At 50.3% G+C, this 16,801-nt stretch overlaps 1 protein-coding gene and 1 long non-coding RNA gene across 2 annotated transcripts in view; one reads left to right on the forward strand and one right to left on the reverse strand.

The window, feature by feature from the left end:
- LOC123746651 (plexin-B) overlaps positions 1-16,801 on the forward strand; it is a 206,755-nt gene that overhangs the window by 89,753 nt on the left and 100,201 nt on the right. The window contains exons 6-7 of the mRNA XM_069316872.1: positions 3,016-3,148; positions 15,422-15,787. Of these exons, the coding sequence (XP_069172973.1) occupies positions 3,016-3,148; positions 15,422-15,787 (499 nt within the window). The remainder of the gene's footprint in view (positions 1-3,015; positions 3,149-15,421; positions 15,788-16,801) is intronic.
- LOC138358670 (uncharacterized) lies at positions 7,776-9,770 on the reverse strand. The gene is made up of 2 exons (XR_011225516.1): positions 9,634-9,770; positions 7,776-8,236 (listed from the first exon to the last, which is right to left on the reverse strand). It is a non-coding gene; the product is annotated as an uncharacterized lncRNA (long non-coding RNA).

The following is a 16,801-nucleotide window of genomic DNA, read 5'->3' on the forward strand; positions in this document are numbered from 1 at the left end:
CTCCCCCCCCTTCTCCCCTCTTCCTCCTCCCCTTCTCTTCCTCCTCCCCTTCTCTTCCTCCTCCTCTTCTCTTCCTCCTCCTCTTCTCTTCCTCCTCCCCTTCTCTTCCTCCTCCTCTTCTCTTCCTCCTCCCCTTCTCTTCCTCCTCCCCTTCTCTTCCTCCTCCCCTTCTCTTCCTTATCCTCCCCCTTCCTTCTCTCCTCCTTACTCAGGCACGTTAGAGAGGAGCGAAGCCAGCAATCATAGGCCCCTGGGTACTCACCTAGTTGTGCTTGCGGGGGTTGAGCTCTGGCTTTTTGGTCCCGCCTCTCAACCGTCAATCAACTGGTGTATAGGTTTCTGAGCCTACTGTGCTCTTATCATATCTACACTTGAAACTGTGTATGGAGTCAGCCTCCACCACATCACTACTTTATGCATTCCATTTGTTAACTACTGACACTGAAAAAGTTCTTTCTAACGTCTCTGTGGCTCTAGGAGGAACAGGGTTTGGTATTGTAGATGGAGCGAGAGGTTATAGGCCTCTCTCGCATCTGTCACCACCTAACCACCTGCATCCTTAAGGGTGTAATTGAGGGTCGTTAAGGGGTGTGTACTGCGTGCTTCTGGAGACCTCCTTCGGGAGGAAGGAGGAGGGTCATCCTGGGAGGAAATGGTGGGAGTTATGAACTTATGAACAAATCCACAAGGACCGTGACGAGGATTCGAACCTGCGTCCGGGAGCATCCTAGACGCTGCCTTAATCGACGGAGCTACGACCGACTTTTGATTTGTTCATTTATGCATCACACTATTGTGATTTCTGTGTTATGAACAAGGGTTGGTGGTGTAAGTGGGGGGGGGGGGGTATGGGTAGGGGGTTGGTGGTGTGAGTGGGGGGGGGTGTGGACAGGGGGTGGTTGTAGTGTCTGTGATGAGCGGTAGTTCTGTCGACCGGCTGGAATTGTAGTCCATTTGTCGAACCATCTGTTACCTGTCAGGCCAGGCGTTGCGGGCAGGGAGGATGGTAGGGGCAGTGGGTAGGGGACGGGACTGGGGGAGTGGAAGGGCAGGGACGGGGAGGATGGGTAGGGCAAGAATTGAGGCTTACGCTTAATTAGGGCAGATCGGGTCATTAGTGCTTATGGGGCGCCATTACTGCTAGGCCACATATTGTTCCCCTACCCCTTCCCTACCCCTCCCCTACCCCTTCCCTACCCCTTCCCTACCCCTTCCCTAGATCTCGCTAGTCCCTTCTCCCAAGCCTGTGGGAGAAGGGGTGAGGACCCCTTCTCCCACATGTCCTCCAGTCTCTCAGTGTTATACAGTCTCCAAGTGTCTCCAGCCCTTTAATCTTCATGTAGTGACACCTTAACCTGGACTTGCAAGCCTCCTTATTTCCCTTCCCCCTGGCTAAGTCTTTCCCTTCCCCCTGGCTAAGTCTTTCCCTTCCCCCTGGCTAAGTCTTTCCCTTCCCCCTGGCTAAGTCTTTCCCTTCCCCCTGGCTAAGTCTTTCCCTTCCCCCTGGCTAAGTCTTTCCCTTCCCCCTGGCTAAGTCTTTCCCTTCCCCCTGGCTAAGTCTTTCCCTTCCCCCTGGCTAAGTCTTTCCCTTCCCCCTGGCTAAGTCTTTCCCTTCCCCCTGGCTAAGTCTTTCCCTTCCCCCTGGCTAAGTCTTTCCCTTCCCCCTGGCTAAGTCTTTCCCTTCCCCCTGGCTAAGTCTTTCCCTTCCCCCTGGCTAAGTCTTTCCCTTCCCCCTGGCTAAGTCTTTCCCTTCCCCCTGGCTAAGTCTTTCCCTTCCCCCTGGCGAAGTCTTTCCCTTCCCCCTGGCGAAGTCTTTCCCTTCCCCCTGGCGAAGTCTTTCCCTTCCCCCTGGCGAAGTCTTTCCCTTCCCCCTGGCGAAGTCTTTCCCTTCCCCCTGGCGAAGTCTTTCCCTTCCCCCTGGCTAAGTCTTTCCCTTCCCCCTGGCTAAGTCTTTCCCTTCCCCCTGGCTAAGTCTTACCCTTCCTCCTGGCTAAGTCTTACCCTTCCTCCTGGCTAAGTCTTACCCCTTCTTCCCTCCTGTGGCACTGTTAGCTGATGGAAAGATGGGGGAAGTGACCTCCCATTTCGAATGGGCTCCCGACGCACATACACTGGAGTTTCAATTGTGGGTTGTGATTCTTCCTAATGTGCTTCGTGATGTGAGGGGTTCCACGCTGGTTCCACGAACTCCTGCAGCCACTCTTTAGTAGTGGTAGTTCTTCCTTCTGAAAATTTAGTTTTGTTTTGTCGTGCGAAAGTAGACAAGTTGGTCGGTATCAGTCGTCGCATGGGCGTGCTTACACGGGCCTGTACTCGCATATTTGTGCCTGCAGGATCGAGCTTTGGCTCTGTGTACCCAGATATGTTTGCAGGGTTTGGCGCTCTCTCATTACCCCTGACTTCCAAATGATCAATCTTTTCTTGCAGTGCCGTCATGGAGTCTTTAAGTTCCGTACTGTATGTGTGTTCATTCATGACTTCGTTCTCAACCACTTGGGCTGGACGGTAGAGCGACGGTCTCGCTACATGCATGTCGGCGTTCAATCCCCGACCGTCCAATTGGTTGGGCACCATTCCTTTCCTCTCGTCCCATCCCAAATCCTTATCCTGACCCCCCTTCCAAGTGCTATATAGTCGTAATGGCTTGGCTCTTACCCAGAGCCCCGCTCCTGTGCCAGGTAAGTTACGAGCTCACCATAGCCCGTGCTACTTGGAACTTGTTCCGAGTAGCTGAATCCATTCCTGCCACTGCCCACATAATGGGTCTCCATGATAAATCAAAGATTGTAACCTCTTGTGAGGTAACATCATAAATGTCAGATCGTTCCATACATTATAAACATAAACAAATCCACAAGGGCCGTGACGAGGATTCGAACCTACGTCCGAGATCATCCCAGATTAATCGACTGAGCTACGACATGGTAAAAAGAGTTGAAATCAGAAGTTTTACTGAACTTCGATCCCACTATTTTCCATATTGGAGTACTGAGGTGAGGTGCTTGTCTCCTGCAGGTGTACGGTGCAGCTGGCGTGCCAGAAGGCGACCTTCTCCTCCCCGCGCTGGTTGAGCTTCGGCTCCGGCCAACAGTGTATCGACTTCGAGATGATATTGCCGGACAGACTACCCATTGACCAGATGGCTACGGTGAGTGTTTCTAAAGTTGTTATTGTTTCTAGGCTCGCCCCCTCTGTTCCTAGGCTCGCCCCCCCCCCCTCTGTTTCTAGCCTCGCCCCCCCCCCCTTCTGTTCCTAGGCTCGTTCAATCCCCGACCGTAAGCGTATACAGAAATGCTTGATGTACTTTTGTTCAAGACTTGACTTTCGAGGACAAAATGTGTCTACAAGTGTGTGTGTGTGTGTGTGTGTGTGTGTGTGTGTGTGTGTGTGTGTAAGTAGTATCTTGGTTCTTATCTCACTTTTTTCAAAGGTTTTTTATAATGTGATGATATAGCCACTGGTGTATAATGTGATGATATAGCCACTGGTGTATAATGTGATGATATAGCCACTGGTGTATAATGTAATGATATAGCCACTGGTGTATATTTGCAACTGGTTGACTACCACCATTGCTGAGTGGCGAGGTCTCTGCTGTTTCAAGTATGTCAGTGATAACACCAGAATCTACCTTATAATGCGATGATTTCGGGGCTCGTCGTCCCCGCGGCCCGGTCCTCGACCAGGCCTCCTTTTTGTTACACATCCCCAGGAAGCAGCTCGTAGCAGCTGTCTAACTCCCAGGTACCTATTTACTGCTAGGTAACAGGGGCATCTGGGTGAAAAGCTTTTTGCCCATTTGTTTCCACCTCCACCGGGGATCGAACCCGGAACCTCAGGGCTACGAATCCGAAGCGCTGTCCACCCAGCTGTCAGGCGCCCCAGCTGTTCAAGGGTTCACTGAAAACAAACTGACTGTTACATACTGTCAGGTAGGGCCTGACAGCTAAGTGTGCAGCGTTCGGGATTCGTAGTCCTGAAGTTTCGGGTTCAGGACTACGGAATCCCGGAACTGAATACGGAGTTCAGGAGACGGAAACAAATGGGCAGAGTTTCTTTCACCACTAATGCGCCTATTCACCTAGCAGTAAATAGGTACCTGGGAGTTAGACAGCTGCTACGGGCTGCTTCCTGGGGATGTGTAACAAAAAGGAGGCCTGGTCGAGGACCGGGCCGCGGGGACACTAAGCCCCATAATTATCTCAAGGTAACCTCTGTATTTCACTCATTTTCTTCTTGTCAACTGGTTAAGTTTCATCACCCTTGCGCAATTCTATCTTGAGATCTTGAGATTACCTTGAGATGATTTCGGGGCTTTAGTGTCCCCGCGGCCCGGTCCTCGACCAGGCCTTCCACCCCCAGGAAGCAGCCCGTGACAGCTGACTAACACCCAGGTACCTATTTTACTGCTAGGTAACAGGGGCATAGGGTGAAAGAAACTCTGCCCATTGTTTCTCGCCGGCGCCCGGGATCGAACCCAGGACCACAGGATCACAAGTCCAGTGTGCTGTCCGCTCGGCCGACCGGCTCCGTGCAGTTTGCTAGATGCAGTTTTTTTTAGATTTTGTCATGGTGTGAAGTGGGGGGGGGGGAAAGGGGGGGAACTTCACCCCACTACCCCCAACATGGGGATGACTTTACCACTATATAAGTCTACTGAAAGTGTGTGTGTAGCTGCGGTAGTGTTTCCTGAGGGCCAGACTTAGTTTGGACACGCCCGCTCATCCATCTTTGAGGTGCCTGAATACGGTTAGATAATGTGTGTATTCGTGGCTGTCTGACACGACGCCTTAACCAGCGGTGATTGATGGGGCGCGCGGCCGCTTGAGTGACAGTGGAGAGGGTGGTGGTGGATGGTCGGGCAGTGGGTGGTCGGAGTTGAACGAAGAGGGGGGGGGGGAGGGAAGACTAAGGGGAAACAGAGCTTTATCGTAGTTGCAGAAATGGAAGAATCGGACAAATGGACCGTAAATGGTTCTTGGTGACAGTCACACAGTAGATAAAGATACGATACCTGCTTGATGGGGAAGATACGATACCTGCTTGATGGGGAAGATACGATACCTGCTTGATGGGGAAGATACGATACCTGCTTGATGGGGAAGATACGATACCTGCTTGATGGGGAAGATACGATACCTGCTTGATGGGGAAGATACGATACCTGCTTGATGGGGTTCTGGGGGTAGTTCTACTTGACAGACGGCTGCCTGAATGCCTGCCTGAGAGCTTGGTCCAACAGGCTCTTGCTTGGAGCGGGTCTGTGATGTTTAACATGTGAGAGGTGGAGAGGTTCATAGTAGGTAAATCTAAAACAATTTTTGTTTTCAAGTACGGGCTATTCATGCCCGTGCCACCTCTTGGGTTGCTTAATCTTCATCAATCACTCTTGTACTTACCTAGTTGTACTTGCGGGGGTTGAGCTCTGGCTCTTTGGTTCCACCTCTCAACTGTCAATCAACTGAGGTACAGGTTCACGAACCTATTGGGCTCTTATCATATCTACATTTGAAACTGTGTATGGAGTCAGCCTCCACCACATTTAACGACACCAGGTGTCTCTCCTCTTCCCTGTAACCACTTGGGCTGGACGGTAGAGCAACGGTCTCGCTTCATGCAGGTCGGCGTTCAATCCCCAACCGTCCACAAGTGGTTGGACACCATTCCTTCCCCCCGTCCCATCCCAAATCTTTATCCTGGCCCCCTTCCAAGTGCTATATAGTCGTAATCGCTTGGCGCCTTCTCCTGATAGTTCCCTTTCCTCCTAACGCATCAGCGTACGACATCGCAGACTCGCCCACGGTTGAGATTTAGGACTTACGACCATCCCAGGCGCCAGGGACAGTACCGTGGCGCGCACATCACTTGCCAGACGTGGTATATAGGTTACTCTGGTGGCCACATCAATCTCCCAAGAGTTATTGCCGGTAAAAACTTCCGTGGAATGTGAGCAGGCGTGCGGGGGAGGCATTGTGTTATTTACGAGCCGTCTCCAGCGGGGCGGTGTTGTGGCCGACGATCTCCAACACCAGACACGGGATGCTGGCCTGTCAAGGCCAAGAGTCACGTCTTGCTGGCCTCGTCTGGTTTGTCAAGGCCAAGAGTCACGTCTTGCTGGCCTCGTCTGGTCTGTCAGGGCCAAGAGTCACGTCTTGCTGGCCTGTCAAGGCCAAGAGTCACGTCTTGCTGGCCTCGTCTGGTTTGTCAGGGCCAAGAGTCACGTCTTGCTGGCCTGTCAGGGCCAAGAGTCACGTCTTGCTGGCCTGTCAGGGCCAAGAGTCACGTCTTGCTGGCCTCGTCTGGTTTGTCAAGGCCAAGAGTCACGTCTTGCTGGCCTCGTCTGGTTTGTCAAGGCCAAGAGTCACGTCTTGCTGGCCTCGTCTGGCCTGTCAGGGCCAAGAGTCACGTCTTGCTGGCCTCGTCTGGCCTGTCAGGGCCAAGAGTCACGTCTTGCTGGCCTCGTCTGGCCTGTCAAGGCCAAGAGTCACGTCTTGCTGGCCTCGTCTGGTCTGTCAGGGCCACGTCTTGCTGGCCTCGTCTGTCCCTCAAATATTACTTCCCTCCAACCATTTTTTTTATTAACAATGAGGTACATCTGCATTAGTGCAGCTGCCCTAGACTATATGAAGGAGTACAGTGTCAAAAAAGCTAACTACATGATGCTAAACAATCCCCATCACACAGGATGGTTAGTCATACAGAGGCATGTGATAAGCAGTCTGCACTGGCAGACTCCGGATGCATTTTGAGGATATCATCAACACAAGATTGAATAAGGTAGCAGTGGTAATACAAGTCCCCCATCTCGCAGGATGGTTAGTCATACAGAGCCATGTGTTTAATAGCCTGCACTGGCAAATTTTGGGTATACTGTGAGGATATCTTCAAGAACACGAGAGTGAATAAAGTAATTGCAAAGCTCCAGGTACCTCATGCCAACTGGTCTGAAAGGTCTAATAACTGGGCATTCAGTGATGTAGTGCAGGAGATCATGCCGTAGTTCCTGCTCACAGAGTTTGCAACTGGAGTGCTCAGGATTGGGAGACCCGTCACCTGTAGCCACAGGTAACGGTAACCCAACCTGATCCTTGCAACCACTGTGTCGCACAGTCTAGTGGACGTTTTGTGCTGTCCATAGATACAGGTTTCAGATCTGAACAAATCATAGCTTTTTATACTAGTACTTTCAGGTCGTTGGGAGTCAGTAAGTTCTTTCCTTGCTCACCACCACCACCTCTACTTACACCAAACGCGGCTCTCTCCACCCTTACCACCCCACCTGGTGGAGGCGCAGCTGGGGACCAGGTGAACAGGTGCTAGGGTGGGGGGGAAGGCGAAGACACTAAATCGTATGGAATCCATATCTTACACCCCAGACAAGAGGCGAATTAAGAATTCAAAGAATGTGAAGGGGAAGGGGGGAGGGGGAGAAGATACTTTTTATTAAGGAAAGTGAATGGGAGAAGACAGCAATTAACCAGGAAGGGAGGGCGGTAGGGAGCCAGGGAGATGAAGGGAGATTCTTCCCTACGACCCTTAAAAGTATAATAGTGGAGGGAGAGACGGTGGTTAGGTGTGAGAAGGGGACCGGAGGGGGAGGACCTAGCCATTAAAAAAAAATAGGTGATTAAATATTAGCCCTCCGTCTAAGCAAATGGCTGAAGAAAGCGAGAGGATGGTGCAAGGTGATAGGTTGAACTCCTTAGGGAAGGCGGGGGAGGTGCAGAGGGGCACCAGTCTACTGTCTCCAGCAGCAGTTAATAATAATAAATATGGAGCAGTAACATCAACTTTTACTTCACTATTAACTGAAGGTACAAATCATAACCAATAATCAGTAGCACAAAACTGTTAGCAGCAAACAGAAGCAGCACCACCACTACCACCCCAGTAACAGCACTACCACCCCAGTAACAGCAAGAATAAGTCGTGGAAGCTGCCTCCATGCACAGCTATTGAGGCCAGATTCGATCACAATTGAATGAGAGCCCAACGGGTTAGGCTAGCAGGTGAGGGATAAAGAACTTAATCTTACCACCCTAAAGTCTCTGATAGGTGAGCACCACCAATCACCAGCCGAGAACTAACTCGGCCACAAACCTCTTGTGAAGTTTGACAGTCAGAATAGCGTGATCTCTCCAAGGTAAGACAGCCTTGCTAAGCATTTCCTCTGGTCAGAGTGACAGTTTTCGCAAGTGTTGAATCCCGACACAGCTGCTGCTGCTGCTTCCTGGAACTAGAAACGTATCTCATTTTAATATTTATCAACAGATGAGAGACAGGAGATCGCGTCACTTGGTGAATATGGAGGTGGGTTGGGGAGGACCTCCCCCCCCCCCCTCCCTCCTTCTCGTCCCCCATCCTCACATTTGCATACCGGCATTTATTTTATATTTACCTTCGTCATGCTGATGTATTTGAGGAATGGGGCAATTAAGATTAATGGGCTGAGGTTTAGTGGTGGTCTGAGGCTCAGGTGGCGACTCCAAAGTTGTTTTTATAGCCTTGTAAGGTGAAACTGCAGTCGCCATGAGCATTCAGGAGCCACTGTGGGTTCTGACGGGCCGCAGAGCCTCATCCCCTTTGCTTTGTGTGTCTTCCGGAGCAGAACTTTAAAGCTAGGGAAATAGTTGTATGTAATACACCAATGAAGTTGTGTGATTGAATTTATTATCAACAAGAAAAGCACTTTGTTTACTCCAAGAAGACATGATATAGAAACCAAGAAAATTGAGTAAGTGTAGACGATGATGGATGTTTGAAGGCGACGTTGGAGGAGTTAGGGAGATATTACCAGGCGACAATCGGGAAGTATTCTCGGAGGAAGATATTCGGGAAGTATTTAAGATAATAAATAAGGGAGTATTTGAGAGAGTTGATAAGGTATCCAAGTGTGACAGTTCTGTCCCATTAAGGCGGGCAGTATTGTCCTTCCCATTGGACATTTCTATCCTGTTTAATGGGTCTCTGTGTCGTTTGCGTCTGTTGAAACGACAGTTCGATCCCAACTCATTTAAATAAGTTTGGTACTCTGGTTTTGCTTATATTTTACTTTAAAGTATCGTAATGTAGTTTCCTCTGGGTTAGTCAGGTGTCGTCCCCCCCCCCCCCCACCCTGACCCATCGTCAAGTGCGACACACGTTACTCGGCCGAGTCCTGACTAAGGTCATGAACTAATAATTTAGGTAAAGAATGTATCGCTGATATATTAATCTATTACCAGACACGTAGGTACATATATGTATAGTTACATGCAGGCGATGAGTCACAATAACGTGGCTAAAGTAAATTGACCAGACCACACACTAGAAGGTGAAGGGACGACGACGTTTCGGTCCGTCCTGGACCATTCTCGACTTGAGAATGGTCCAGGACGGACCGAAACGTCGTCGTCTTTTCACCTTCTAGTGTGTGGCCTGGTTAACTATGTCCTTAACATGTGTGTATATATGTAACTAGTCACTCGTCAATCATTTCATGTTACTTGAGAACCATTTACTTCTGACTGGTTCCAATACTCTAAAGCAGAGAGTTCTTTTAACTCTGACAACTAATCCTTCACGATGGTTTAATATACTGCACACTTAATCAGGAGTAATTATCTAACGCCTTTGGCGGCTAAATATTCTCACCATGTCATGGAGTCGGTAGATTTCAGAGACTACATACGGCGTTGATGTGCAGCTAGATCCTAATGTCCGTATTGATGGAAAGAGTGGAGCAGACAGTAGTGGTAATCCTGGCCACCCACACGACGACGTGTCGACGGAATGGAAGTGGGTAGAGTACTGATTTGCTCCAGTTTCTCCAGGTACTCAATGCCTCGTCCGGCGACTCTAATTGGCCATCAGGATTCCCGCCACCGGACGAGCCACGCCGCGCTGGTTAAACAACCTTAATGGTCGTTACCCCTCGTTCTCCCTGTAACATTTTTAGTGGGAATATTAGTCTTTAGTATTACAACTCCTATCTCGATATAACAGGACGAATACCTTTCTGTAACAGAATTCATTTGTGAGTCGTGTGTGCCTGTGTCAACCCGTCCTCGACTCAAGTCCATTGCATCCAGCGGTCGCCCCCACAGACGCATTCATAAATTTTAACATGCTGTTCATTCAGAACAAGAATTTTCTCAAATATAAATTAATATTATAATATATTAGCATATTGTGTATATGTAGGCATAGGATAGATTAGGTTAGGTGTTTAGGTTCGGTTGGCGATTATTTGCATTTGTAGTACGTGGGTGAAGCATTTATAGCGAAGTGGTTCGAACAAAACTCGTCAGTGAAGCACTTGTTCCGGAAGTGTTCGAACGAAATCAGTTGAGTCGTGTGTAAACCGTTTTTCATTCATAAACAGGGGGTTTGGTGGATGCATGGAATCACTTTTGGATCTTTGTTTGGAGGACGGGCTGGATCCTGTGTACTTGTGTTTAGATCACGTTTGTTTGGGTACCTGGGGCCAGATTCACGAAGCAGTTACGCAAGCACTTAAGAACCTGTACATCTTTTCTCAATCTTTAGCGGCTTTGTTTACAATTCAGCTCGTCCTCCAAACAAAAGACCCAAAAGTGATTCCATGCACCCGCCAAACCCCGTTTGTGAATGAAAAACGGTTTACACACGACTCGCAACTGATTTCGTCCGAACACTTCCGGAACAAGTGCTTCACTGACGAATTTTGTTCGAACCACAACGCTGTGAATGCTTCACTCACGTACTACAAATACAACTAATCGCCAACAGAACATGAACACCTAACCTAACCTATGCCTATATATGCATAATATGCTAAAAATTATAATGTTAATTTCTATTTGAGAAAATTCCCGTTTTGAATGAACAGCATGTAAAACTTTATGAATACGTCTGTGGGATCGACCGCTGGATGTAATGGACTCGAGTCGAGGATGGATTGTGACAATTATTAAACAGTTAATGAGCTCCGAAGCACCAGGAGGCTGTTTATAACAATAACAACAGTTGATTGGCAAGTTTTTATGCTTGTAAACTGTTTAATAAATATAACCAAAGCCGTCAAAGATTGAGGAAAGATGTACACGTTCGTAAGTACTTGCGTAACTGCTTCGTGAATCTGGTCCCCAGGTGACGGGTAGTCGTAGCCACGACAGTGACAGCCTGTGTGTGTATGTAATTACCTAAGTGTAGTTACAGGATGAGAGCTACGCCCGTGGTGTCCCGTCTTCCCAGCACTCTTTGTCATATAACACTTTAAAACTACTGGTTGTGTGTGTGTGTGTGTACTTACCTAATTTACCTAATTGTGCTTGCGAGGGTTGAGCTCTGCCTCTTTGGTCCCGCCTCTAAACCGTCAATCAACAGGTGTGTGTGTGTGTGTGTGTGTGTACTTACCTAATTTACCTAATTGTGCTTGCGAGGGTTGAGCTCTGCCTCTTTGGTCCCGCCTCTAAACCGTCAATCAACAGGTGTGTGTGTGTGTGTGTGTGTGTGTGTGTGTGTGTGTGTGTGTGTGTGTGTGTGTGGCACTCATTGGCACTGTTCTCCCACTGTGTGGGGGTGGGGGGGGGAGGCAGAGATCACCAACAACATTGGGTAATGTTATTTACTCGTTCATCCTGGCTTTGCTCTCCCGATTGGTGGGATATGGAATATTTGCCTTTATTAATGTTATATTTACTTGTTTCACATTTTTTTTTAAATATTTTATGTATTTTTGTTTATTCGGCATAAATAACCTAGAGCCGTCATGGTGCCAGAACTGGTATTTCTCAGTCAGTTTTAGAGGCAGGGAGAGAGGGAGCGTGGGTGTGTTGTCATTGAGGGAGGGAGGGAGAGGGTGTTCTGCTTGAGGGAGGGAGAGAGAGGGTGTGTTCTGCTTGAGGGAGGGAGAGAGAGGGTGTATGTTCTGCTTGAGGGAGGGATGGAGAGGGTGTGTGTTCTGCTTGAGGGAGGGATGGAGAGGGTGTGTGTTCTGCTTGAGGGAGGGATGGAGAGGGTGTGTGTTCTGCTTGAGGGAGGGATGGAGAGGGTGTGTGTTCTGCTTGAGGGAGGGATGGAGAGGGTGTGTGTTCTGCTTGAGGGAGGGATGGAGAGGGTGTGTGTTCTGCTTGAGGGAGGGATGGAGAGGGTGTGTGTTCTGCTTGAGGGAGGGAAGCAGGGTGTATTATCATTGAGGGAGGGAGGTCGACGGCAGTGTAGGTAGAGGTGTCCCAGCATTGAACCAGTTTCGAGTAAGTCTAGGCAACAAGAAAGACTTAAATAGGTAGACGCGGCAACTGAACCCTATTGAAAGACGCATCTGAATCACCGGGACCAAATTGTTTTCCTGCATACGTTACCGACCGTTCTCCCTCCTACAACGGCACCTCAGGGCCATTTTTCAGTGCCTCGAGCATACCTATATCAGGGCGACACAAGGGCCAGAGTTGAACGTTCGCCGGGAGGGTGGGTTGTGCTCTTCACGACCCACAGCTAATCAATCTAATCGAGAAAGTGGAGAAATTTGAAATTTATCGTCTTTGAATATTTCACGAACGAGCGAAGAATGGAGGAAAGGGGGATAGGTACAATTTTTTTTCTGGGGAAGGGGGTATATTTATTTGTAAATATGTAAATTGAAATGTATTGATATTACGCCAAGATTTTTAAGGACTTGATTATTTTTGTTTAAAAGTGCAGCTCATTCAAGCTGGATGGCTGTCGTGAGTCTGATTGGAAAGGTCGCAATATTGGTCGCCAGTGATGATTGTTGCGTTGTAGAGTGTTCCTGATTGTCTCCTGTACCCGGGGATTGTGTGTTACTACCAGGGGGAGTAGTTACTACCAGGGGTTGTAAGCCCCTAGTAACTAGAGGCGCTGTCCGCTACTTACTTAGGTAAACTAAAGACTTAAGTAGTTTCTTTCAGGTAATTAACTTAACCTGTAGACTCTTCACTTGTCCTGGCGCTAGTCAGTCCTCGCTCTCCAAAAGGATACTTGATCAACCAGGCTGTGGTTCATAGTCAGGCTGCGAGCAGCTGTATCCAACAGTCTGGTTCACCAGACCACCAACCACTGAGGCCTGGTCAGAGACCGGGCCGCGGGGACGTTGATTCTCGGAACCATGACAAGGTTACCGTGGCTCTCTGATCCCCCTTAGACATGGTTGCCTAATATATTTTAGACTCTAGTAGTGGGTATGTGGGCCTGCGGGCCGCTCCAAGCAACAGCCTGGTGGACCAAACTCTCACAAGTCAAGCCTGGCCTCTGGCCGGGCTTGGGAAGTAGAAGAACTCCCAGAACCCCATCAACCAGGTATCCCTCCCTGATCCCTTACCTTCTGGCATGAGAGACTCTCAGATACCCTAACTCCCCTTCCCCAAACAAGAGTGCCAGGTGCCAAACATGACACTCTGGATATGACTGCCCGATGCCCACCAAGAATCATGACTCCAGTGCTGGGGCCAGATTCTCGCAAGCACTTACGAGCCTGTACATCTTTTCTCAATCTTTGGCGGCTTTGTTTACAATTATTAAACAGTTAATGAGCTCGGAAGCACCAGGAGGCTGTTTATAACAATAACAACAGTTGATTGGCAAGTTTTCATGCTTGTAAACTGTTTGACGGCTTTGGTTACGTTTATTAAACAGTTTACAAGCATGAAAACTTGCCAATCAACTGTTGTTATTGTTATAAACAGCCTCCTGGTGCTTCGGAACTCATTAACTGTTTAATAATTGTAAACAAAGCAGTCAAAGATTGAAAAAAGATGTACAGATTCGTAAGTGCTTGCGAGAATCTGGCCCCAGGTTCTGACACCAGGATCTGCAAGCATGACTCCCCGGTGCAAGGAGGCTGGTGCAAGGCAATAGGCCTAGCGCCCCGGTAAGCCCACATATACCTTGAGAGGAAAGAAGCACGTAGGCCTGATTAATTTGGTGGGGTGCAGGCGTGCGTGCTCGCCCCTCGGCGCGCTCGTTCATCAACCCTCCCCCCCTCCCTGCATTTTAACACATCATTTGGCCAGGACGCCTCCAATCTCTCTAACAGGGGCTGTAGGGGACGCCGCAGCTGAGGAATATATCACTGTTGTATTTGGGGAAAATTGAGGTAAAAGGGAGAAGGGAAGGGGGACTATCGGGGGAAAGCACCAAGCCATCACGGCTATATAGCACTGGGAAGGGATCAGGATTTGGGATGGGACGGGCGGTAAGGAATGGTGGCCAATCACATGGACGGTCGGGGATTGAACGCAGACTTGCGTGAAGCGAGACCGTCGCTTCTACCGTCCAGTCAAAGTAGTTGGGCAGGTAAAAGGGGGTGGAGAGTAGGGGGATGTAAGTGTAGGGGAGAAAGTGAAGAGGGGGAGGGAAATTAAGTGACTGATAGTAGGGGAAAGTGGAAACTTTTCTTAGTAAGATCTTTTAAAAAGTTTGTTTCCCCTGATCCAAGTAACTACTTGATGGTATTAAAGTGCCTACGAATTCCCTTTACAGAAAACCAAATTCTTTAAATGTGGTCAGCATACACTTTATATATTTTAAACTAACGATTTATATTGCAATAAAGTTATAACTTGAGAATGATCTGTTCACGACAAAGGTTCACTTGCCAGTTTATATGTAAGACTATTACTGTAACGGTAATATGCTTTCAGACCATCGCAAATATCTTGATGACTGTTTAGGTGCTTTGAGTGTGGTTGTAGTTTATCATGGTAATGGATTAGGTCTGAGGACGCGCTCCTTCCTACCTAACAGCACTTTTGTTCTATTTGCATTGTCTCAAGATGAATGTGTTTACTGGAGATGATAGGCCTCACCTGGGCATAGTAAGCCTAACCCCCCTACACACACACACACACACACACACTCACACTCACACTCACACTCACACTCACACTCACACTCACACTCACACTCACACTCACACTCTCTCTCTCTCTCTCTCTCTCTCTCTCTCTCTCTCTCTCTCTCTCTCTCTCTCTCTCATTCTCTCTCCCCCATTCTTTCTCCCCCATTCTTTCTCCCTCTCCCATAAACATGGCGGCCTCCTGCCTGCCGGAATCCATGATAAATTTGTGCCGGAGGCCCAGCGCGTGTATGCATCCCACTAAATCGGTTTCGAGGGGCCAGGCTTATTTCTTTCCCGGTGAAGTGGTCTTCGGGGAGGAGGGGGAGTGTGAAATGGGGCGAGTAGGCAGTGTGAAGAATGGATGAGAGGCCCGTGGGAGTGTGGTGTAGGGCTGCTACCACCTTCAGACAGACTCCGCCACAGACTCCGCCACAGACTGCGCCACAGACTGCGCCAGACTGCGCCACAGACTGCGCCAACAATAACACCCTTAGAGTTTATATTCACTGTACAAAGGATATATTAAAAGGCATTTTCATCGGGTAATGTGGATAATATAGTTGCTGTTTATATTAAAGCTAATATTTGATTTACGCTTTGCAGGTTCAGTTGACGATCCGGACGCTGCCAGAACTACCAACAGGCGCCAAATACCAGTGCGTGTGGGGGTCAGCGCCCCCAGCGGACGCCCTGGTGACGGCCTCGGGGCTCACCTGCATCACGCCCGCACGCCCACACCGCCCATCCATCCCCATCCACCACGACCACGTCCTCGTGCCGCTGGCCGTCCGCTCCAGCGAGACCAACAAGGACTTCGTCTCCCGCAACTTCGCCTTCTACGACTGCGGCCGCCACAGCACCTGCAGCAGCTGCGTCCGCAGCAACTGGGCGTGCAACTGGTGCGTGTACGAGAACACCTGCACGCACAACGCCTCCTCCTGCAGCGGTAACGTCGTGTCTGGGGAAAATGTAAGCATCCTGCAGCTGCTGAGAGAGGTGTGTGAGCCGGGTGATGTGCATGGCTCGGGCGGTTTGCCGCCATTCTTCGTGACGGACGGCGCCAATTGCCTTGTTGTTGTGACGCCAGAGACGCCTAAGAGCAACCGGTCCTTAGCGGGGATTTGTTGCTGGGTCTTGTGGCCTGGCAGCGGCAAGGTCTTTGGCGCCGGATCTAATAATGTTGAAGATGCTGCTTCGCGATTAACCTTTCTTGCACCAGCCTCGACTGACCCCCACCAACCTCGACTGACCCCCACCAGCGTCGACTGACCCCCACCAGCGTCGACTGACCCCCACCAGCGTCGACTGACCCCCACCAGCGTCGACTGACCCCCACCAGCGTCGACTGACCCCCACCAGCGTCGACTGACCCCCACCAGCCTCGACTGACCCCCACCAGCCTCGACTGACCCCCCACCAGCCTCGACTGACCCCCCACCAGCCTCGACTGACCCCCCACCAGCCTCGACTGACCCCCCACCAGCCTCGACTGACCCCCCACCAGCCTCGACTGACCCCCACCAGCCTCGACTGACCCCCACCAGCCTCGACTGACCCCCACCAGCCTCGACTGACCCCCACCAGCCTCGACTGACCCCCACCAGCCTCGACTGACCCCCACCAGCCTCGACTGACCCCCACCAGCCTCGACTGACCCCCACCAGCCTCGACTGACCCCCACCAGCCTCGACTGACCCCCACCAGCCTCGACTGACCCCCACCAGCCTCGACTGACCCCCACCAGCCTCGACTGACCCCCATCAGCCTCGACTGACCCCCACCAGCCTCGACTGACCCCCACCAGCCTCCGCTGACCCCCACCAGCCTCCGCTGACCCCCACCAGCCTCCGCTGACCCCCACCAGCCTCCGCTGACCCCCACCAGCCTCCGCTGACCCCCCACTAACCCCCGCTAACCCCCGCTGACCCCCCACTAACCCCCGCTGACCCCCCACTAACCCCCGCTGACCCCCCACTAACCCCC

Source organism: Procambarus clarkii, chromosome 85, assembly GCF_040958095.1.
Source record: "Procambarus clarkii isolate CNS0578487 chromosome 85, FALCON_Pclarkii_2.0, whole genome shotgun sequence".
Taxonomy (NCBI): domain Eukaryota; kingdom Metazoa; phylum Arthropoda; class Malacostraca; order Decapoda; family Cambaridae; genus Procambarus; species Procambarus clarkii.